At 35.6% G+C, this 25,442-nt stretch overlaps 1 protein-coding gene across 7 annotated transcripts in view; it reads right to left on the reverse strand.

The window, feature by feature from the left end:
* EML5 (EMAP like 5) overlaps positions 1-25,442 on the reverse strand; it is a 129,861-nt gene that overhangs the window by 24,822 nt on the left and 79,597 nt on the right. For 6 of the 7 annotated variants that reach the window (XM_019642300.1, XM_019642298.1, XM_019642301.1 and 3 more), the window contains exons 22-32: positions 15,556-15,708; positions 14,712-14,843; positions 13,730-13,818; positions 12,233-12,409; positions 10,079-10,280; positions 9,253-9,379; positions 6,289-6,303; positions 5,351-5,359; positions 3,471-3,549; positions 2,216-2,345; positions 881-979 (exon numbers count right to left, since the gene is read on the reverse strand). In XM_019642300.1, the coding sequence (XP_019497845.1) occupies positions 881-979; positions 2,216-2,345; positions 3,471-3,549; positions 5,351-5,359; positions 6,289-6,303; positions 9,253-9,379; positions 10,079-10,280; positions 12,233-12,409; positions 13,730-13,818; positions 14,712-14,843; positions 15,556-15,708 (1,212 nt within the window). The remainder of the gene's footprint in view (positions 1-880; positions 980-2,215; positions 2,346-3,470; positions 3,550-5,350; positions 5,360-6,288; positions 6,304-9,252; positions 9,380-10,078; positions 10,281-12,232; positions 12,410-13,729; positions 13,819-14,711; positions 14,844-15,555; positions 15,709-25,442) is intronic. The other variant, XM_019642299.1, reaches the window with a different exon arrangement.

Raw genomic sequence — 25,442 nt, forward strand, 5'->3', positions numbered from 1 at the left:
TTTCTTTTTAAAAGTAGAAAACTTTACATAAAGGAATACAAGGTTCTTTGTGGCATAACTGTAGAAGTAAGCAGCCCACAGAAAAGTACCTAACTGATCAGTTTAGTACGTATATGAAAATAAAGATATTAAAAGCATCAATTATCTTATTTAAGAGGAATAAGACCGATGGGAAGCTGGCTTAGCCAGTGAGGCCCACTGAGATCCAACAAGCCCCATGATTTCAATCACTTTTAAAAACTCGCCCAGAGGTGTGCCGCTCTGACAGACCAAACCTACTCTGTGGTGTTCAGTGATCCCTGACTGCTCGGTAAAGCCTAGACAGACCTGCTATCCTCTTTATGTCGCCTGTAGAATTATGGCCTTTAAGTTTTCTACAGTTAAAAAAGTCAGCACTACAGGTGACTTCAAAGCAGTTGGTAAATTAGATCCATTCCAAGAAAAGAAAGGCAGGGAGGCTTTAGTACATAGAGCCTCTCTCTCCTGCTGGCTTCTCTCTCCAGATGCAGATGTCCTGCCCCTCAGTCCAGGCATCTCCTGGCTCCCTTATTTTACCATGTCCTCCTCAAATTCTTCCTCTCTGCTTTATATGTTATTAAACCTTTTTGCTCATCAGAAATTTCTGCTAAGGACTAAGCCCAACTCTTTCAATCACCATTTAATACCTTATTCTTAATTCTGAACTGTCTGAAACAACTCAGATAACCAACGTGAGAGAAAGATACCTGGAAACAAATAATATAGTAAAAATGGTTGTGTGCTTTACGTGCAAATACATTTCGAACAATATACAAATATATGTTAATTTTCCCCTAGGATACTGAATTAACTTAAACAAGAATATTACTTAAAACTTTCTTTTTACAATATAGAAACATACCTACTTGGCCAGTTGCCACTATGTTGATAAATTTGGGGTGCTGATTTACAGTGAGGCACAGAATGTCATCATTGTGTTCCTGATAAAAACTCTGAGTCCCTATAAAAGAAGAATTTGAGAATTAAATTTGAAAATATTACAGTATAACAGCCAAATGCACTTATCCAGAGCAATAAACTGCTCTAACTTACTTGCTTATTTAACATAATTTTTGAGCACTTAATATGTGCCCATCATCATAAGGATGGAAAAATGACTCAGAAACTTTTAAAGGGATCGAGCCCTGAAAGACATAACCAATGTGATACAAGGCTGAAGACAGCAAGTGCCATGAGAGAGTTAAAGATCAAAATGCGATGGGAATTCATAGCGGAAAAGAGTCTTCTTATCCGGGGCATATGTATTCCTGCACTGACACGGCAGATTCTGTAAATGTGAAGATGGGTGGGGAAGGGCACTCCAGGTAGAAGAGTACTTTAAGCAAAGGTACAAAGGCAGGAAAGCATACAGGGTATAAAGGCAGGGTATGTATACAAATGCTGAAGTGTAGGGTCATGAAGAAGAAAAGTGAGAAATACGGTTGAAAGGCAATTTGGAACTAGAATTATAGAGGATTTTGAATGCCAGCCTATTAAATTTCATATTTATTCTGTAGTCAGTGGGAAGTACAGAAGAATTTTGATTAAAGCAGTCATGTGATTTATCTGGTAGTCGTGACAGTGAAAAAACCTTCGCAGAGACTGTGGCTCTACAGGAGGTAATAAAGGCAGGCTTGTGCGAGTAAACCAGAGAGGTGGGAAATGAGATCAGGATGGCAGGTTGGGTCCAGAGTGTATTTTCCCACCTGATTGAATCAAACAAGGTATCATCAGTAGAGCCACAGGCAAGCAGCTTTCATAGCTAACTTCCTCAGCTTTCCAAAGCCTCAGTAAGAACACCATCACTTCATCCCCACCCCACAGCAATCAATGCTCCCAACATGCTACTTTCAGTCACTAACTATCAGAGACAACCATCCAAGCCTACTCATTTTCATGTTAAGGGTATGGGGAATGGTTTCACTATAAAACATGCTTTCAACACACAATAAACCTTCACTTCTAATAGAGACCTATGAGCATTGTGCATTATGAAATTCTCTTCTGTTGTGTTAAATTCTGTTCAGACTGTAAATCTGCTTATTTGAAATATTACTAGAAAGTTCTACAGTATGAAAAATTCATGTTCTGGGCTCATCCATTTTAATTATTTATATTTTTAACAAAGAATTTTAAGATGCTAAATAAAAACTCCTAAATTACAAAAAGTAGGGGATGGAGAATCAGGGTGTCCTACCTGTAGCAACATTGTGCAGAATCCCAATGGATGCAGTATGATAAATTATATCGTCACCATCATTTAAATAGTGAGCATTATTCCTACAGTCTCTGCCTCGATAGCCAAAAACGAGCTCCAACACAAGGTCCTATAACAATGATAAAACCATTACACAATTCCTCATATCTAAATGTTCGCCATTCTTTGTTGTATACAGTCCTGGGGTCCTCAGTTAAAACACAGGATGAGTTTTTGATTTTACAAACTGCAAACACAAAATTAAGCTAGACATACTTCTCTATATAACCTGTTTTGGATGGCTGAAACACACTTCCGTGCTTTTCTACGTAAAGTTATAAAAATAAAGAGAGAATCACAAGGTCACCTGATTCCAAGAATTTTAGTTCTTAAGATTACATGTGTTCAAATAAACATTGGGATACTTTTTTGCCTAAAAGAAGAACATTTCCACTGGTTCTCAAATACCTGTTAAAATACCTGATCTGCTTACATAACTCAGTATAAATTATGTCCGAGTGATGTACTTTTAAGTATTCAAATGGCACATCAATACTGGTGCACAAAATGAAGCATAACCATCCCTGATAACTCATGCTCAAGTTCCAGCAGATAATTGTGCCACTGAACGTGTCCACCAGTTTTTGACCTTTGAGGCTGAGCGGGGTAGGAAGTACAACAATCACCCTCTCACAGCCTTAACACCTTGTTTTTGGCCCGATTTAGCAGAGTTTGCTTGTTGCTGCTGATACTGGGCTTATTAAATGCCTGGAGAACTTTCCTTCTTATTCAATTACTAGGGAATGTTTCTTTGCTTGGAACCAGAGCCTTCATTGAACCCTAAAGTGAATACACTACATGGGGTAAAACTTCCTGATTTGGCATAAGTATTAAATCTTTAACTTATAAATTCAAACCACTAAACATAAGACATTGCCAAGGTGCCTGTGCTTCTGTAAGCCATTAATCATTCACATATATTTACATTTAGAAGTTCACTGAGATACAGTTCAATTCAGGATATTATTCATGCAAAACTAAAAAGAATAATAAGATTAAAAGAAACAGGATATCAATCTAAAACTCAGACTTGACAGTTAAGCAATCAATTTTACAACCAAACAAAAAAGATTATTCAATGTTTATTTTCATAAAAACTAATGACAAGATTTCAGTATTTTACATAAAAGAAATTGAATGAACTCTGAATGCATTTTAAAGTACAAGTTAAGACTAGAGAATGGATTTTCCTCACCTCTATCGGTCTCTTTTTCTTGCCAACATTGTTGGTCTGGAGTTTCTCTGGCTGTGGCGGGGCCCTGCTTACGGGAGGCCTGAAACGGGAAAGTGGGAATGAGGAAAGGCACCCGTCACAGGCACCTTCACTGAGCCTCCCTCACCTGCCCCCAGAGACAGATGTCTGATACATCGTCATAAAAATGAATCCAATCTGTGTTGTTCACTAGACTGTGCCCTCTGTATCTTGATATTTTCTAAAGCACAAAGGTGGAAAGAAAATATTAGGCCTATTATTCACTTTTAAATTGTTTTGGCGTATATTTCATAATATAAATACTGTAATAGTACAAGAGCAAACTGCTTATAAAAAATACACAAATGTTCGTTTTACATACTCAAAAACTTCCTGATGGGGGTGCATTATCGACAAAGCCTGGATTACTGCTCCAAAGTATCTACCACAGTATCTTGCATAGGGCAGGTACTCAATACATTTTTTTGAACTGAATTTTGAAAATATTTCTATAAACTTTCTATACTGTTGGCAACAAAAATCATGCCTGAGTTCAAATATGTACTCGTCATCTGCTCCTCCATGCCCTTGACCTTCTCTTCTTCCTGAAGTCCCTAGTGTGGTTATGGTATCACCATCAGTTAGTCAAGCAAGACGTTTTTACAGTTGCAAAGCACTGTACACCATATAACGTTCTAGAAAAGGTGATTACTATTACTATTGCTTCCAACTCCTTCTCTTCCCTTAGCCTCACTACTTATTAAACATTCAACAACAACTTTACTTACATAGTAGCTCTCAAATCTAGCCCCCTCTTCTCTGTTTCCACTACTAATTCAGGATCTATTTATAATGTCCCATTAGATGTGTAGCATTCTCATTTTGAATCATCTGAATATGGAAGCTTTTCCCTAAAATGCTTTGCTTAGTATTTTTAAATGTCTACATCATTTAATTTTAACTCAGATAACCATTATTTGAATGTTTAATAACCTGACCACTGAATCTAAATCAATCACGTATCAACTCCGCCCTCCAAATTTTAAGCTAATATTCAATTTGTAACAACTAAATCTGGAAATGATACAAATTAGCTTTCCTGTGAAAAAGTTCCAACAATTTTAAGTCCACAAAAATAAAGGCATAACAATATATTTGTATTTTCAAAATGATTTTCAAGTTATTTCTATATAAAAAGTAAATGAAGTATTATATCTTGAACATGTAATATAAAAGATATGTGTACTTTCATACGTAACATGAAGCAGCATATAGAAGTATATAGCATAACTAATTGGTGGCATAAATATTAAATGCACTTACAAGACTTATATAAAGAACTCAAATTATTACAAAAATTTTGATTTCAAACCTTTTTCATATACTTTTTTGAATGTCTGTAAATAATAAATATAACTGAATTTACAATATTTAACACAAAAATATTTCTCCTAGGATCATTTTAGAGAATGATAGCAGCCTTGGCTTTTCTTCCAAGTCATTTTGTTGAACTTTATTCAACATTATTGTCTGACAGTTTCAAGAAACAGGTAATTTTTATCTACATGATCCTGTGTAACAATTACATATATTTTAATTTTTATAAAGATAATTCATATAAGATATATTATTGCTTAAAATTACACAACTTGTAAAATTATATAAGTTAAATGCATCAAGTTTTAGAAAAGCAGTAACTTATGTAATGTAAATCCAATAATTAAGATGCTATTTCAGGAATACTCATTTCAAAGGAGAGAAACGTGAAAAACTGTGAACAGAGGTCAAGAACACCAAGTAATGTAGCTCATTAATGGGAAATATAAAAGAAGATAAAAATACAAAATTAGGCCTCATAAAGCATAGCAAAGAAAGAGGATTACCTGGAACCTCTTTTCAGCAGCAGATAAAAAAGGGAAAAGATTACAACACAAATTTGAATTTAAAACACTAGTAAAATACTTCCTGTAATAAAATACATTTACAAGTTTAATGCGGATAAATGATACTGCATATATTAAAGGCCTGTTGTTTTTATTTATTACTGCATATAAGAAAAGGCTTAAGTTACTCCATTAATGGCTGGGAAATCGGAAGAAAGAAGGTAAAAAGGAAAAGTAAGGGAGAATTCAACATGTTCTATGTTGCAAACATTCTTCTTTTTCTGCCTAATATTTGAGTTTCTGCACAATCTGGCCTCAAATCTACTTTTTTCATTCTGATTCTCCAGCATTTTCCTAATGATCACTTTTTTTTTAAACTTTTTTATTTTTACTTCTAAAATAGACTAGCTTTTCCCACATTGTTCTGTTTCAGAAACTGAAGACATTTTCATCTCACTAAAAGTAGCTATAAATGTACTCCAAAGAGTCTTTTCTTACACATATCATTTTATTAAACATACAAATACCATCACTGCCCTATGTTAATGTTTTTAAATTAATGGATATATTAAACATGCATTAAATGAAGCTTATCCATTAAGAAACTGAGAGTTTTTTCACTGATAAAAATGTATGGTTAACAGTTTGTTTTTATGAGCCTCTGAAACTTAAGGAAAAACTAAAACTATCTTGAGCATAGGAGTTTGTGAAAAATCATCTGTAAAACCAATGATCATAATAAAGATCCTCATAACAACACCCACATATTGTATCTACAAAGCGCAACTCTTTTGTAGGATTTGTCCTATTTCATTTTCTGATCCTTTCTTAACAAATGTAGTTTAATGTCTTATGGGAAAAAATCAATAACTTAAAATACTATAAAGACCAAAATAAATGAGTAAATTTTTGAGTATTTTCCTTAATAAAATACTTACCTTACTACCCCCTGCCTTCAAAGGGAGCAAGAAGAAAAAAGGAAAAAAAATAAAAATTGATGATGAATAGTAAACAGAATAAATGCAACATGACAACAGAATTCTAAAGAAATACAAAAATGCCTAATTTTGTATTTCATCAGTTTTAATATTTTTATTCAAAAATATTGGAAATTTGATTGACAATAAACTACTTTAAATACATAAGATTTGCTTCACAAATATTTATAGAAAAACAACAATATAAGTCATTTAGAAAAAAAGACCCCACGAAAATATCAACCAAGTAAAGTAGTTATCAGATTGTCATAAGAAACATTTTTCTTTTAAGTGGATAAGATATTTGATAAGCATTTGTTTTAACTGTTCATAAAGTGTTTCATATTTGATGGCAATATTTTATTTAAAATATGAAAACAATTAGTTATCCAGAACATTTTCTCTCCTTAGAAATATATTCAAAGTTGGTAAAAAAAAATTATCTCTTCATTTTTATTTCCTTTAATTTTTTCATTTTATGAAAATGAAGACTCCTAACTATGAATCACATTACTGGCTGCTTCTGCCTCGGCATTTTCAGAAGAATTTAGTAGAGTTGAATCATAAAATAATTTGAGAACAATGTGCGAAATAATTCAAAAATAATTTTTAAAAGATTAGCTGTAAAAAAATGCAAGCTAACAGCAAAGATCACGATTGTGACAATGTCAACCATTCTTCATGAGCAGCAAAATGTTTCTGTCAGAACTTGGGTCACTTCAACAATGAGGCAGAAAACTTTAGTATTTTCCCATGAAAAATGACCTACAGATTAAAATTAGGTCACATTTTCTGACATATTTAATTTATTTGATAATTGGTAATAATTTTCTTTTAAAAAACCAATCCAATAAATGAAAAGGATTTACAGGAATGCCTGGAGTTCCTTCTTCCCTTTAATACACTATTCATTTTTCATGACCTGTGAGATATAATTTCCTTTAAGTAATATTAAGCACTATATTGCAAAAATTCTAATTAGGAACACCCATATTTGCATATTTCACTGTATGACTTTAATTACTAAGTATATAAGTAGTGTTTATTACTTTGTGAATATTTAATTTCAGAAAGTGTTTCAGTATTAACCAGGGCATCTCCTCAGGCTACTCTGTATTTCATTTCAAGGGAGGGGTGTCACTGGTGAAGACCTACTATCCAAATTCTTTATATACATTATTTCATTTAAGCCTTGAAATACTCCATAAGTTACAGATTATCATTATCATTTTACCTCTAAGGAAACTAAGGCTCAAAGAAAACGAATAGTTTTTCAAGGTCACACAGCAGGCAAATGATAAAACTGAATATTTTAATCCATTTGTCTGAGTCCAAAAGCCATGCCCTTTGCATTGTATGATACTGCCTCCTACCAAGTTACTTCAACCTCGAATCCTGTGTAAGTACAGTAATACCTTGGTTTGCAAGCCTAAAGCGTTCCGGAAACAAACTACTCATATTGCAAGACATCACTCGTTTACCATGTTAAAATGTATTAGAAATGTTTGCTTGTCTTGCAGTCTTGGGGAACACTCGCAAACCACGTTACTCGCAATCCAAGATTTTACTGTATTTAATAGATGATAGTATGGTCAGCTTTCTCGAAACATCTCTAACTTACTACTTTGCCTTTTTATACATGAGGACAAAACTGATTACCACCCTCTACCCACTTCCCGTAAGGTGAGCCTCCACTGCTATTATCTGAGGCACACCATCTGCCAATGGGGCACCTCAACATTCCACCCAGAACTTCCCTGGGAACTTAGGGGTAGTCAGTTCAACAGAATCTCTAGTTGCTCCTCCCCACATCACTATCTGGCATTTCATCCTTCCAATTTCATCCTTTCCTCTGAATATTAAGCTCATAGGTGCAAACTCAAATCCCTCTGCTGATGCTTTCCTGTGATATCATTTCTTTCTAGCTGAGCTCCAATGCTCTAATTTAGCACTACCCTCACCAACTATACATTCACTTGAATTTTCCACAAATTCTGTTTAATGCCAATGCATTCCCTTTCTTTTTTTAGCTCTCCCTCAAATATTCTTACTAACTTCTCATAATCAAGTTCTCATCACAGCTTTCTACAGAAGAGGTCACTGTTGTTTTCACCTCCCTCTCCCTCTATGTTCCTCGCTGTTGTTTCTGGATAATTTTTCCTTTATTATTGGGTTGTTGGAAAAGTCATGACACATTTTTGCAGCAAAAAACATAGAAAAAATACGTCATGACTTTTCCGACAACCCAATATTTCTTAAAACCTCTTTGCTTCTGAAATCCATGCCATTCACTGATCCATATGCCACTTGTTTTCTGACTTCCCTGATGAGTTTAAGAGCATCAGTTTCAAAATTTCTCTCTTGATTTATCATCTAGCTCAGAGACTTTTTAAAAAAGCTATTTCTCCTCATAAAATTGCTATGTACATGTCCTTATTTTTTATTTGCTTTTTCTAGACAAAGACCAATAATTCCAATTAAATAGAAACTATACTTCAACTTGCCTTTTTGGAAAATTTTAAAATAATGATTTTCTATCCCTGATTCAAAGCACATAACTAAAAAGGCCTTCTCAAAATTTAATCACATCTCTGCTAATATTCTTTCTAAAAAGTACTTGGTATTGGATTCAATTTTTTATTATCTCCCCAACCTCATTGCATATATTTATAAAAGTTAGCAAATAAGATTCCTTTTATCACACACACTTTATATATATAGCATCACTCCCTAAACCTACTTATAAAAGACAGTGTCACCACCAAAAAATATTTAAGGACAAATATGTTTTCTAAGATGTGCTAAGGATTGTATAATGCAGGAGTTCCGCTGTCACTTAGCTTTTGCAAAAATTCATCCAGTTAAAAAATAAATTCAAAATTTCATACCAATATCTTTTCATCTAGTTTTAAATGTGATTGTTACCTCTCATCAATTGAGGGTTCTTTTTGTTGCAGATGAGGCTTGATCCCAAACATTGGACGGATATTTGTTGATAAGGCTCTGATGGTGTAAGTGATTTCATTCTCCCTTGTAACATCACTGTCATAGCCTATCATTAAAATATAAGAATTATCCTCTAAGTGACAACTGAAGAGACCAATTATGATCTTATAATTTGGATACAAGGATGTTCAACTATGTGAAATAAATTAAACTGTATGGTAGCCAAATTATGAAATAATATACAGCCACTAAAAATGATGTAGAAGAATACTTAACAATATGTAACGATGTTTTCGAAGTATTACTAAGTGATAATAGCAGGCTACAAAAAAGTTCAATAGGATATCATTTTTGTTAAAAACATACTATGTGTTAATATATAAATGTACTACCCTTATTAATATACCTTAAAATGTTAACAGAGGTTGCTTCTGAGTGGTCAAATTATGGATGCCGTGTTTATTTTTTTACTGCAAAATGTATTTTCTAATTTTTCTATAATGAGCTGCTATTACTGGTATATTAGGAAAAAGTCAAAATTATTTTAAAATATGAAGTTCGATGCTACAAATTTATTTTAACAGTACTTAAGTATGATTACCTTACATTTATAGATAAAGAATATCTAAAACATGACAGTCTCTTATTTTGAGTCACAAAACTAATTTTAGTGTTAAAGAGGGCAAACAGACTAAAACTACAGCTACTCAAACATTATTATTACTTGTTTCAACTTCTGCAGTTTAAATCAGTTGTACTAATTTTTTCTGTCTTAATTGAAATAAGATATTGTAAAATGACATACCACCATCTTCTTCAGAATCTATATCAGATTCTTCACTATCACAAGGCCTTTTTTCTCGATAGCCCTCCATTTCATTTGTCCATACCATTAAAGACATATCCGCACCTCCTAAGGTAACCAACATGCTGTCATCATAAGTCCAGCGAACATTTGTGACATGTGTACTATGAGCCACATACTTCTTAAACCTTCCAAATTTTCCCTAAAGGTGAAAAAAAAAGAGTCAGTTTTTCTGAGAAATTTCATTACTTGAAAATTTTCAATTATAATTTGGAATTTCTTTCTTAATGCAGTGTATATGATTATAAACTAAGAACTGGAACTCATAAAAAAATGAGAAAATACTGAAATTCACTAGAATAAAAAATAACAATTTCCAAGATGGTGAGGACAGAACACAACTACTAGTTTCACACATTGCTAGTACCATGGACATTTTTTAAATATCAACTTGGTATTCTGCGTTAAAAGCATAAAAATGTTTTGACCTTTGATTCACCAACCCACCTTCTAGACATCTATGCTAAAAGATGCTATGTGTACAAAAAAAAATTTACCACAGTATTTACTTATAGCAGTGAAAAATCTTAAATACCTCAAATGTTCATAACAGTAATTCTAGTTAATTACAGTGTATATCTATGAAATAGTATATATCTATTAAAAATGATGTCTATGCAGACATATTATTGTTGGAAATAGACATAATAACTTAAAAAGTCAGAATATAAATATCTGTATACAGCATGGCCGTATTAACAAGTAATTATCAATCATTTTGGTATATACCAATGTAAATATCTTTTACCTTAATTCATTAGTGTTTTCTGTTTATAAGCAACACACATGGGAATGTATTTTTCTTTTAAATATCAAGAAAAATCTAAATTACAGATACTGGCAACTGTTAGATCTAGGACACTAGCATTACCAACTTACAGAAGTAAATTTCAGGTTAATGTTATCATAAGCAGGTTTTAGATGGACATCTTTTCAAGGATGTTAAAATAAGAACTGTCTTAAATATACAAACATAATGCTAGCTAAATCAGTGAATTCTCTGGGAATAAAGACTCTTAGTAAAAGTTAGCTGAAATAAGAGGGGGATCTGTCAACAAAATACTGCAAGAAGATAGTTTCCCTAAGATTTTGTGGTTCTTGCTACAGTGAGGTGAAGAAGGAATCTATAGACCAATACCCTAGAACGTATTCTTAGGGCTTCTTGGCCATCTACAATGCTGGAAGTGAAGTTTCTGACCAAGAAATGTTTTATTGGAACACATGCTTATCACTAAAGTTCTACCACTTAAATGTATCTAACACAGGAACCTGTGGAATATTTTCTTGGGCACCTAGTTCTCTATGAGAATTTTTAAAGCTGTTTTCATTTCAATGATGATCTAAAAATAGTAATATGAGCAATTACTTAAGACCATCATGAACTGAATCTCATATATGATTTTAGTGCCCTATTTCAAATTTATGTTTATGCTCATGTTGGTGCCAAATTATAATATATATCTGAATTTGTGACAATTAAGAAATAAATGCATCTGGACTTGATACATAAATTTTATCTTGTGCCAAGTGAAAGCCAAATGTTTCCCAGTAGTTTGAGTAGAGTAACACAGTAAGGGAACTGAGTCATCACACGGTAGCATAGGCATCTAGTGCTCCAAAGAATCAGTACAGTTTGGTTTTAGCAAAATAACATCATTCATCCTATGAAATCAATGTTATTTTTTTAAATTTTGTTGGTATTGTATTTATAGTATTTTGTATTTATTGGTTAAAACATATTAAACTTTAAAGCTGTATAAAGTATATGGTATATTTATTCAAAATATACTAAAATTATTTAAGTTAATATTGGGAATAAAAGAAATATTTCCTCTAAAAAGGATATGTACATTATTCAATATCCAGAAGTATTGTACAATATAACATATAACTTAAGGCATAGAATCATAAATTACAATACTTCTAGATAAAAGTCATAAATATGATATCAACAATAGGAAACATAATTGTGACCCTTTCATATTACAACATTATATATTACCTATGTAACATTCATATTACAACAATGAAATGCCATTACCTTAACCATTTTTATAATTATAATTACTAGGAGAGTTCAAGAAAAACACATACTTTAGCAGGATATCTAAATAACTTCACAAATCCCAAATCATCCCCAGTCGCCAGAATCATTTTGTTGCTAGTGAGGCAAGAGGCAGTTACATCTGTGACTTCTCCAATTATTGGCCAAATTCCCTCACAGCATAAACCAAGCACACTTGTCCATGATGCCCAACCAATTTTTTCTACCTAAAAAGGAAAAACAATGTGATAAGTTTGTAATATCTAAACCTAAAATTAACAACCAAATCTGAATATTTTTCTTTGTAATTATATGTGTCACAAGTAAAATTAAAAATTTAATATAAAAGTTATTATTTGCCTTGGTTTTATAGCTTCCCAAGTTCACTAGTTCACGCAGAAAAATTTTAACATTATTCAAGATGTACTTATAGATAGATCCACTGTGTGTTTTAGATACTGAACATATAGTGATAAGAAATAAACCCATTTCTGCTCTTTGAATAATCAAGAAACTTATTCTTACACTTCACATCTAAATTTCTACTAAGACATTACCAGCATGTTTTCCAATTAATCATTATTGGAAAGTAAGCACTTTTATTTACAGTCCTTATTAAGCCACTTTCATGTTAAATTTGTTTAGCCTCTCTTCCTCGGCCATGTCATGTTAAAAAATTTTTGCTAATATTGTCAGGCACAAAAACTGAACATATTTTTTCTTTTCTTTTTCTTTAAACAGGAATTTGCCTACAAGCATTTTAGGCATATGGGTTCCAAAATATTTGGCAGACATGCAGTCCTCCAACCTTAGATGTCTTGTCTTCTATTTGCTTATTGCATGTTCTTGTCCTTTGAGAAAAGTAATTAGAGCATAGCTAGACAATACAAGCGACTTATTCCTAATCTTTTTTTTTTTTTTTAAGATTTTATTGAGGAATTGGGGGAGGGGAACAGACAAGTTGCTGTCCTTTTGTTCTTCAGTCTACTTGTGGAGGACGTTGCTTCACTGGCCCATGTTGGTATTATCATTGCACTCTTCTTGGGTGAGGCAGATTGGTCACCGGCCACTGGATGGCCACTCATGGTGGCTCTTGGCAGCTCATGCTGGCTGCCAGCCGCTCATGCCCACTGCCAGCCACTCACGGTAGCTCATGGCAGCCCACTGCAGCCTACGCCATTGCTGGCAACTCACGGCAGCCCAGCTCCAGGTCGAGCTGTTGTTCACCATCTTAGCTGTAGAGGGCAGTGTCGCTAGCCCTCATGTGAGATCCGAAACGGGGCCCTGCTGCTCAGAGCTGGCGTCCCAAGCCAACTTTTAACCAATGTGCCACTCGGCCGGCCCAACTTATTCCTAATCTTAATACACCATCTCTTCCTTTACCCATCTATGTAGTCTCATCCAGTAAAATAAACTCACAAAAAGAATATCCATAATTTGAATAATCTGAGAACAGCCTTCATGTGTAACTAAATGGTGGGAGGTAAGTATCAGTTTTCTAACCACTTTTAGTCATATCAGTAGTACAAGCACTACTATCTTCCTACCTCCACACTCGGGATGATTTGTCTTTTCCCTCTGGGAGCCTCAAAGAATAACTGTTCTTTAGCACCAGTGTTGACTTGTAAAAGCTTTCCTTAAAAAGAAGTTAAAAATATATATATGTATACAATCTTATATTTATAATTTTAATATTTTATAATCTTAAAATAGAGACCATTCTAAGCATAACATGAAACTACAGAGAACACAATTTAATATAATTTTACAACTTTCCTCTGCAGTCAACATAGGTTTTTAAGAGCATTTGATTTTCTTAATCTCCATATAATTAATTAAATTAATAAGTGGTTTAATTTTTGTACACACACACACACACACACACACACACACTATTTCTGTTGTTATGCATATAAAAAAACCCCTAGAAACAAGTTTTGGGACTTTTTTAAAAAGGCACATTTTGTTTAATTATATTTGGAAAAACTTAATTTACAATACTAGATTTATATAAATACATGAAACAAAAATCCTTGAAAATGGAGCATTTAAAATATTTAGCATTTATGGAAACATAAAACACTGTCATATGTCATTCATTCTCTCAAAAATCAAAGACACTCATTAAATTCTGTATGTTATACAATTATGACTATTTTTAGAGAATGTATTTTATATCAAATGATGATGAAACAACTTTAAACCTCATTAACATATCTATTTTCCAAATTTTTCAGTTACTATTTATGTCAGGCTTATCTGACAAAAACCAGGACAAATGATTGAAAAAAATTTTTGTGTAATATTTAAACTACTACAGTAAATTAAAGAATTTATCACTTACTGTACTGTCATGTGAATTACACTAGAAGTAATGAAAAGTCTAAACTCATAGCTTTCATCTTCAGATGTGAAAAAAAGTAGAAAATAATTTTGAGAATAATCTCTGAATTACTTTTTGTTTCTCTAAAATACCTATACTAAGTCAAATTAAACTTTTATCAAACAGTAAGTAATTTAAATTCTTACCTCTAATATCCCAATCGATATGGGTTATGTAACTCGTAGCGCCTTTGCATATGCCTACTCTTTTACTACTCATTACGTTGTAAATGTCTATAAAGCTGTCATGGGATGCTACTGCAAGATATTTCCCAGAACCTATAATTGAAACATATTTTATTGACATTTTCTACATTTTGGAATATTTTTTCCCCGTACAACTGGAGTTAACTTTCTTAATATTTTTTGGGAGGAACTCTTAGGTGTTTTGTAAGTTACAACAAGATATATGTCAAATAGCAGATAGTGACATTTTTCAAGTATAATTAACAAAATGAAATATTTTTTTGTGTAGTGAAGTGGTTCAGTGGAAAGCAAATATTAAAAATTATACACAATGTAATTTTGATACATTTAGCATTAACCAAAAAAAAAACCTTCTAAATTTAGAAAAAATGAAAGTAAATCTACACAGCTAAATTTTGCCTTAACATTTGTAACTCCTACATTACAGTAGGTTTTGTTGTAGATAATGAATACATGGAAATTGATGAAACAATTAATGTAATTTCAAAAGCCTTAGGAATATAATGAAGACAGTCCATACAATCCCTTTTATGTCACAAATGTAGAAACTGAAGCTCAGAGAAGAGCCCTGGCCCAAGTCACAGAAAATTTAGTGACAGAATTGGCACTGAAGATATTTTGCCACTGATCTAATACAGGGCTTTTATCTCTCATCATACTGACTCTTGTAGTCAAAAAGTAAAATTCTGAGATAAAATAACAGTTAATAAAAATTATACATTGATATATTTACTCATTGCCAGATCCAAGCTAATAATCAAATGTAATTTTAGTGGAATCCTACCTGGTGAGAATCGAATATCTGAAATAATATCTTTTCTGTGGTGAAAAGATACAAGATCCTCTAGAGTATCTGCGTTTGCCATTAAGAAACTTCCATCACTGAGACCCACAGCTAAAGCTTTACCATCAGGAGAGAAACAGCAGCATCGTCCGCCTAAAAGAGAAAGACAGCATGTGTCAGATTTTCTTTTACCAAAAAAATTTAAAAAAAAAAGTGAGTGCTTAAAGAATCTTTAATTTCAAAGAGGATACCTATATTATTGTGACTTTAAATCAATATTATAAAGGAGTCAAGGGATCCAGATAATAAAGTTTTCTATCAAAATCAGTGGTATGGAATTCTAAACAATAATTAATACAAACCATTCCCTATTCTGATAGTAACAAAAGCGAGAATTGATATTTACCTTAAAAGAAAGTTGATGAAAAAGAATGAGAGATTTTTAACTAACATAAAAAGCCAACAACATATGGGGAATTTCTTTTTAGGGGGTGGGTTGCTACCTTTGTAGTTTCTATCAAAAGTTTAAGAAATATGGGCAGCTGGTTAGCTCAGATGGTTAGAGCACAGGCTCATAACACCAGGGTTGCCAGTTCGATTCCCACATAGGCCAGTGAGCTGCACCCTCCACAACAGATTGAAGACAGCTACTTGACTTGGAGCTGATGGGTCCTGGAAAAACACACTGTTCCCCAATAAAATTTCTTAAAAAAAAAAAAGAAAACCTCACATGAAGAGATAATGATGTTAACATTAATTTTAAAAAGCAGGAGTTAATGCTGCATTCACATACGCAAAAAAATGGGCTTACCCTAATAACAAGGGATGTAGCAGGCATATTAAAAACCCAAAGGCTTTTGCTGCTTGCATAACATTTGGAGAGGGCGAGATGAGTACAGCTGTTCCAGAATGAATTAAGAACTGGTCATTTCATTATCAAGCATCCATTGATAATGAAGAAATCTAGGATATGATTTCTGAGATTTAAGAGTCAAGAGATGACGATGACCCGGAGTAGGCTGGCAGCAGTGAAGGTGATGTGAAATGGCAGGGTTTGAATATATTTTGAAGATAAAGCTGGCAACACTTTGACAAACTGGGAGTGGAGTAAGAGAAAAAGATAAAAGTCAAGGCCGTATTTTTGTTTAAATAGTGATGCCATTTACTGAGATGGGAAAAACTAGAGGAGATACAAGTGTTTGGTTTTGTACCCATTAAGTTAAGGGTGCCCATGAGAAATTCAAGTGAAGACGTCAAGGAGCCAGTTTGAATGTTAATACTCCCCTGGAGCCCCAGGGAGAATAGGCTAGAGATAAATATGGGAGGTAGTAGCATACAGACAGTGGTTGCAGCCAAGCAACTGGATAAGAGCTTGGTATTAATTTATTGCCCCTCAGCTCCAAAATCCACACCTCTTTTTCAACTTATATGTGATACTGGAGCTGGACACTATAGACATTTTTCCTTTGCCAGCGACTTGATTTTGGCCAGTAGAAGGTGTCGTAGGGCCCCTGTAAGGCCAAAGCAGAAGGAAGGGGCTTTTCTGGGGTGCTGAAGCCAGTGGACCAATGATGGGTCAGGGTGGGGTTGGGGTAGGAGTGGGGGAGTCCCTCTGCCACCTCAGCAGGTCAGCCCTGTGGCAAGTTTCTTTTCACTAGCAGGTTGTATGTTCCTGTGGCTCCCATGCCCTCTCCAAGGAGATCTGAATCTCAGCCTGGGGGGAGAGGTGAGGGCCCATCTTCTAAGTTCATTCCTTGTTCGCTGTCCACTAGCCCTGTGAGTGGTAGCTGCCTTCTGCAGCTGCTACTTCTATACCCCTTAGAATTATTTTGCCCCTTTTAGTAGTTAACCAGATTTTAGTAGTTTACACTTCATATTAAATTTTCCCTGTTCAAATTACTGGGGTAGTTTCTGTCTCTTGACTGATATAGAATTGGTACCGACATGGTCACAGGACACAGACCGTTAAAGACAGGATTTGGAGCTGGTTTAGTCACAGTGCCCAGTCCTTGCCAATGGGAAATGGGCTGCTGGTAATGCACGGTATGCACTGGCATAACAACTCATCAAGTTATTGCCTGCGGTAGGTTATGATGAGGTATGCACTGAGTAAGTGCCCTGGGAGTCCAAGAGGCTGCTGTCCATGACCATTACAGAAATAATGATGACTACAAAGACTGTGTGCATGGAGCATTGACAGAAAAAGTAGTAAGCTCGTCCTTAAACACTCGGCACGAGTCCTTGTCTGAGAAGGGAGAGCTTCCATGGCAAACCTAAAAGAATCTTACAGGGCTGATATTGCTGAAAATAAAACACAAAATTTAACTGTGTCGGTTTCAAATTTACAATGTCAATTGAATTCACAATCTCACCAAGTTTCTTATATGAAAGTTAGGGAGCTTTGTGGGCCATATGGTCTCTGTCACAACTACCCAACTCTGCTACTATAGTACAAAAGCAGACCTAGACAGTACATAAGTGAACAGGCATGGCTGTACTCCAATAAAACTTTATTTACAAAATCAGGTGGTGGGCTGGATTTGATCCATGGGCTAACACCTGACTTACAGGAAGGAATCCAAAAGCTTAGGGAGGTAAGAATGTTAAAGTAGATTTTTAATATACAACCTGCATACTCACCCACCACCTACATCCCCTCAAAATGTCTAGAAAGCAGTCCCTTCACAAAGACACTGAGAAATACATTAAGGGCAGCGTCTGTATCCTTGAAAAGCTCTGTGACTGTCATCCTACGTAGGTCAGGAGTGGGAGGTATTGCCATTAACATGGGCTCCCTGATGCAACAGGAATAATCCTGGAGAAGCAGAGGCCAAGAAGTATCACTTAGCTACCAAGGATGAGAGAGATTCTTTTTATCAAAAGGGGCAGCAGGGCTGTAGTGACAATCAGAACGTTTTGGCATGTGGGGATTTCTGTTGGTGGCTAATTAATTGTGGCATCTCCAGGAATAACAGATGAGTAGGCTACTAGATTAGTGTTTGATCTGTATAACAGAAAAATCTCCACACTAGGTGGCTAAAAAACACCTGACTTAAATCACAACAGTGGAGAGTCACAGATTCTCAACCAATTTTTAAACCTAAGCCAAGTTAAATACTCAGAGCCCTCTGATTAAAGTAAAGACAAGGTTACATTGAGCAAGGACCTGTAGCATTGCCACTACTATATAATGTAAAATTTCCTCCAAGGATTCGTGACCACTTACTAGAATGACTGAGAAAAGGAAATACCCAAACTTTCAGGAATTACTAAATATGGCTCTGAATTGACACTAATTCTGGAGAACACTAAATGCTGCTGTTATACATCAGTAAAGTGGGTCCTTATGGTGACTATGTGGTAGATGAAGTTTTACCCCAAGTTTGAATCACAAAAGACTCAGGTGGTCTGTGGACCCTACCCAATTCCTGAATTTGAATAGATATTATTGGCAATTGGTAGAATCCTCTATGCTGGCTCTGTGATCCATGGGGTAAGGGTTATTATGACAGGAAGAACTATGTGAAAATCCTGGAAATTCCTCTCTACCAAGACAATAAACCAGAAGCAAAACTGCAAGTCTGAGAATTGCAAAAATGAGTAACAATACCAACAACTTACACAAGCGTGAGAATACATATCACATCATCATTACAACTTGTCTGTTTGGTCTGTGCTGAAATCAGATGGATTTTAGATAATAACTATGGATAATAAATTTAACCAGGTAGTGACGCTAATTGAAGCTACTCTTCCAGATATTTACTAGAACAAATTAACACAGCCCCTAGCATTTTGCATGCAGCCATTGCCCTGGTTAATGCTTTCTTCTTCATACCAACTTGTAAGGACCACCAGAAGCAGTTTGCTTTTACCTGGCTTGTATCTGTGTACACCTTCAAAGCCTTGCCTCAGGGCTATTCAACTCTCCTGTTCTTTGCCATAATATAGTCCACAGAGATCCTGATCGTCTTGACATTCCACAAAACATCTCAATGGTCCACTACATTGATGACATTATGTTGAATGGATCTGGGGAGCAGGAAGCAACAAGTACTTTAGATGCCTTAGTAAGACATAACTGACTCAAGAGAGTGGCAGATAATCCCCACAAAAATTCAGGGACCTGCCACCTCAGTGATGTTTCTGGGGATCCAATGATCTGGAGTATGTCAAGTCATTCCCTCCAAGGTGAAGACACAAACAAAATGAGGAAAATGCTTGGTATCCCTTTTTGGAAGCAACACATACCACATCTGTATAAGCTGCTTCTACCCATCTATCTAGCCAGGCTTCCGGCTTCCAGTGAGGACCAAAACAAGAGAAGGCAAGCTGATCTTCTACTTGGGTCTTATGATTCAGCAGATCCACGGACACTCAAAGTGTCTGTGGTAAACAGGGATGCTGTATGGAGTCTCTGGAAAGCTATCAAAGGAGAATCATACTGCAGAGCTCTGGTATTTGGGAGAAAATCCATGCCTTCCTTTACAGATAATGATTTTCCTTTTGAGAAGCAGCTTCCGGTTTGCTACTAGGTCTTGTTAGAGAGTAAATGCCTAACTATGGGATATCAAATGACTATGTGTCCTGAGCTTCCTATCATGAACTGAAAGTTACATGATCAAGCTAACCACAGGCTGAGTGTGCACAACACCAATCTATCGAGCGGAAACGGCATATAAAAGACCAGGCTTGGCAGATCTGGAAGTTACAGGTAATTTGCATGAACAGGTGGCTCAGAATCCTACAACAATTCCCTTTGCAATGCCTCTTCTCTCAAGCTATACCTATGACCTCACGGGTGTTCCTTATGATAAGCTGACTGAGAAAAGAAAAAGTCTGAGTCAGATTTACAGACTTTTCTCTATAACATGTTGGCACCTACCCATCTGAAAGCATTACAGCGCCACTCAGTGGTGACCCTGAAGGAAAGCAGTAAAACTTCTCAGTGGACAGCACTTCAAATAGTACATTTGGTTTTCCATTTTTGTAGTGAGAAATGACCAGATGGACAGATTTAGATGCATTAGCAATTATTAACTATTTGGATGAACAGTTAAGGAATACAAGAAACAGGATTGAAAGATTAGAGACAAGGAAATCTGGAAAACCGATGTGTGGAAGGAACTCTCAGAAAGGGCATAGGCTGTGAAGGTTTGTGTGTCCTGTGGAATGCTCACCAGAGGGCTCCTCTGCAGAGGAGGCTCTCAGGAATGAGATGGACAGTGATATGCCTTGTGCAGATCAGGCAGCCTTTTTTCCTAGCCAGCAAGCACTTTCTCAGTGGGCCAAGGTTAGCAAGAATAGTCTATGCTCGGGTCCCTAAGTATGGACTTCTCCTTACCAAGGCTGATCTTGCTACTACTAATCTGATAATAGTACAGACCAACTGAACTTCTGGTGTGGCACCGTTCCCAGGGAGACCTGCCACACACCTGCTGCATGTTGATTACATTAGACCTCTTCCATTATGGAGGGGGAACAGATTTATCCCCTCTGGAATAAACGCGATTTCTGGATTTTCCTTTCCTGCCCATATGCTTCTGCTAGCACCATCATCCATGGAGATACAGATGCCTTATCCACCATCACCAAACTCCATTCCTCTGGTCAAGGAACTCATTTCATAGCAAAGGATGTGCAGCATTAGGCTCATGCCCATGGAATTAACTGGTTTTATCACATACTTCTTAACTCAGAGAAAGTTACTAAGAGAGCGTGTAATGGCTTACTAAAAACGAATTTATGGAACCGTTTGGGAAACACCCTTAAAAACTGAAGTTTTTGTCTGATCAGATGCTGTATATGCTCCGAATCAGACTATTATATATGGTGCTGTCTACCTCATAGCCAGAATGCATGGGTCTGGAAATTAAGAGGTGGGGTGAGAGTGGCTCTTCTCACTATTATATCTATTGTAATAACCAACTTGTACAATTTTGTTTTGCATCCAGGCAACTCTGAGATTTGTTGATTTTGTCTTAGCTTCCAAGAGCAGGGATAATGCTTTCACCAGGGGTAACAAGGTTTCCACTGAATTGGAAGATGGGATTGCCACTTGGCCATGTTGGGCACCTTATGTCACTGAACCAACAGGCAAAGAAAGGGGTTGTTACTCTTCTGGCTGGAGTGATTGATCCTGATTACAAAGGGGAAACTTAGCTACTGCTACAAAATGGGGGCATAGGGGACTATATCTTGAACTCAGGGGATTCGATGGAATGCCTCTTCCTTCTGTGGCCAGTGGTAAAGCTTAATGGAAAACAACAGCAATACAAGAAGAAAAAAAAACAGGTAGAGATATTGAGATTTCATATCATTCAGTAATGAAGGTCATATGGAATGGGTAATAGAAAAAGGAAATCACGCATACACCACATTCTATAACGAGTTACAGAAACAGGAACTACACATAAATGCTTGTTATGTGTATAAATATATATAAACTACCTGGGGTGCCAAAAAAATGTATACACATGACTTGTACTCATCTTTTGTTATCAGTATATATTGAGTATTGCAATTTTAATACAGTTTTTCCTTTTTTAAAATGTGTATACATTTTTGGTACCCTCTGTATTTACTTCTCTCTCCTTTTTCTCAATATTTTATACAAATTTCCTGGAGGCTAACTTTAGAATTTAGTCTTAAGGTAACAGAATGTTCAGTAAGACTGTGACTGAATTTGAGAGGAATTAATACAGTCAGCAATGGATACAATGACTGCTGGGACTATATCTTTGGGGAGAAGGTGAGAACTGTTCACTTGTTCAGGGTAGCTACATCTTTTTCAGTAGAAATTTTTGGTAGAACATAAACATAAGGTTAGTTCTGTGGCTGTACTGAACTTCAAATGCGTGTATAACGATGCACATAGATGCTGATTAAACACAGGAGTAGTTTGTGCCGGTTGTTAATTACTGACTTTCAGTTCCAAATCTACTGTTCTGTGGGCCTTGTAGACTTTTCTTTTGCCAGCTGACTGATACTAAGCTTTGCCAGTTGAGGGTGCTAGAGAGACACTATAATGCCAAAGCAGGAGAAAGGGACTCTCCTTTTCTCCCAGTGTTTGATTTTACCTACAGAGCCAGGGCACTGGCACCCAGAGGGTCTGGCTGCATTCCCCACAGTGTCAGCTACACTGAGTCCCCTAGCGAGTTTCCCCAGCATCAGAGTAATGGCCCTAATGGTTCCGCTGTGATGTGCAGCCTCTTGCAGGATGCTCTGCCCAGACAGCATAGCTCTCACAGCTCAATAGTCTGGCCTGGGTTGTTTTTCTCCAAGCATGGTCCCACAGTTCAGCTCTGGCAAGCTTTTCCGTCACCCAGTGACCACTCTCACTGTTCTACTGAGGTCTGCAGCCACAGCAAGTTCTTTCACCATGACAGGCTGGGTGTTCTGATGGCAGCCACACCCTCCTTAAACTAGCTCTGAATCTCCGTTAAGCTCTTTCTTTGCTCATCCTCCCTCAGCTAACTAGGGCTAGTATGTGCTTTCTATTGTGGCTACTTCTATAGCTTTTACTACTTAACAATTCTTGTTTTAAATTTTCTCGGTTCAAATGACCAGTATGGTCTCTGTCTTATGATAGGACAGTGATTGATATAATCACCAAAGTGTGAGAGTACATAAAGAAAACGGAAGGCCAGGGAGAGAACCCTGAAACATTCCTATATGTAGAGAGCAGAAAGAAGAGGCAGAGCCAGCAGAGGAAACAGCGGGGGAAAAAAAGCCAGCCAGTAGAGGGGGTAAAATAAGACAGAAATGCATGACTTCCAGAGCTGAGTGAGGCAAGTATTTCAGAAAAGAAGGAATGATCAATTATGTCAAAAACTACTGTGAGGTGATTAAGGTGAGAACAGAGAGCTGACCAAAAAACTGGCAGCAGATTCAAGGACCGATATAGATAAAAGCCTAACTGTCATGTGAAAATACAGAGGAGTATCAACTACTGAATTCTGAGGAGCTCTGCTACAATGGAGAGCAGAAGAATGGTAGTGAGACCAATCATCACAGTTGCACATTTTACTTAACCCTAGTCAGCTGGTGGGTGCAGAACAGGGCAGATAGAAAGTTTAGTTTAAGCCAAGAATCCTTTTAAGTGCATAGCTGAGCTCATTTACAATTAAGAAAAACTTCCCAGGGATCAAAAATTAAAAGGAAAAACCTAGAGTAATAAAATAAAGCCACATCTACCTGAGGGCAGAGGAAACTAGTCTTGCACCTGGGCCGCCTAACTAAATCTGGAATTCTTGAGGGGCTATAAATTCATTATATTAATTACAGTACTGTTTTCAACTTCTATGTTCATTTTAAGTTCCAAAATACCAGTAGTAAAAATGTAATACCATTATTTCCAAATTTAAAATTAATCTGATATATAATCATTAGCATTTTGAGGCATCCAGAGTTATATACTGCATTAAATTTTTCAATTCAACATGGGTTATATAAAGTCTGCTTCTTTATTTTCTTCCTTCTTTCAAGTTTTACAGAGATAAGTCAACTAAACACAGCTTCGACTGAAAATAATTCTTACTCTAGTTCAAAGACTTTTGTACAAGTGGAATGTATTGTTTTCCTAGGTCTGCCATAAGAAACTACCACAACCTGAGTGGCTTACAACAACAGAAGTCTATTCTCTCATAGTTCTGGAGGCTAGAAGCCCAAAGTCAAGATGCTGGGAGGGCTACGCTCCCTCTGAAAGTTCAAGGAAAGAATCCTTTCCTGCCTCTCCCTGGTTTGTGGTGGTTGCCAGCAATCACTGGTCTTCCTCCTCAGTTTCTGCCTGTCATCACACTGCATTCTCCCTGTGTGTCTGTGTCCCTGTATCTTCATATAGCCTTCTTATAAGGACACCAGCCATTGGATGAAATTAGAGCCCATCTTAATCCAGTATAACCTCATCTCAACCTGATTACCTCTGCAAAGACCCTATTTCCAAATAAGGTCTCATTCACAGGTACTGGGAGTTAGGACTTTCACATATCTTTTTGGGGGGATACAATTCAGCTCACTTCAGACATCATAATAATGAATTAGAATTTCCCTCTATAAATCACAAATCTAAAGACAATGAGAATGCAAAATGCTTTCTTTGAATCAAACATAGTTTGTTATCAATAAAAGGGCTATAGTCCCTGCCAAAAAAAAGTCATTGAAAAAGATGTCCTCAAAGCTATCAAATATGAGATAGTATTATATGATGATGAAAGAGTCAGGAAATTTAGAACTGGATTACATTTATCTTTTCACCTTACTCAGACTAGATTTTATATTTTTTATCTGATAAGTATAGTTAAGATTAAAGATATAAAAGGGGAAATCTAAAACATAAGCAAGGAATAATATATGTATTATAAAAATCTAAGGCAAATATGAAAACAAATAGAATTCCTAAACATGGCTATTATCAAAATTAAATACCTTCCTCCACAACTAGACTGAAGAACAAAAGGACAGCAACTTGTCTGTTCCACTCCCCCAATTCCCCAATAAAATCTTGGGGGGAAAAAAATTTAAATGCCTAATGGGTGGGTTAAATGGCAGGTGTGAAAGAGTTGCTAAAAAGAGAATTAAGAGCTAGAATAAAAATCTTAAGAAATTTTCCAGGATGCTACACAGACAGAAAATATAAAATGAGCAAAGACATAAAATAATAGTGTAGAATTAAAGAATAAAAAGTCTATTAAAAATTCAGGTTTGATTATAATTAATAGCTAATGCCTGTTAAGAGGATAAAGTTTCTGACAGGAACTTTCCAACATATTATTATATAGAGAAGTATAAAAGGCTGGCAAATATTTAGAAAGTATTTACTTTACAGACATCAAGAATATGAACATTATTCATGTTGCATATCCATATTTCTGGTTATTCTATAATTA

The sequence above is a fragment of the Hipposideros armiger genome, unplaced genomic scaffold (assembly GCF_001890085.2).
Source record: "Hipposideros armiger isolate ML-2016 unplaced genomic scaffold, ASM189008v1 scaffold_67, whole genome shotgun sequence".
NCBI lineage: Eukaryota > Metazoa > Chordata > Mammalia > Chiroptera > Hipposideridae > Hipposideros > Hipposideros armiger.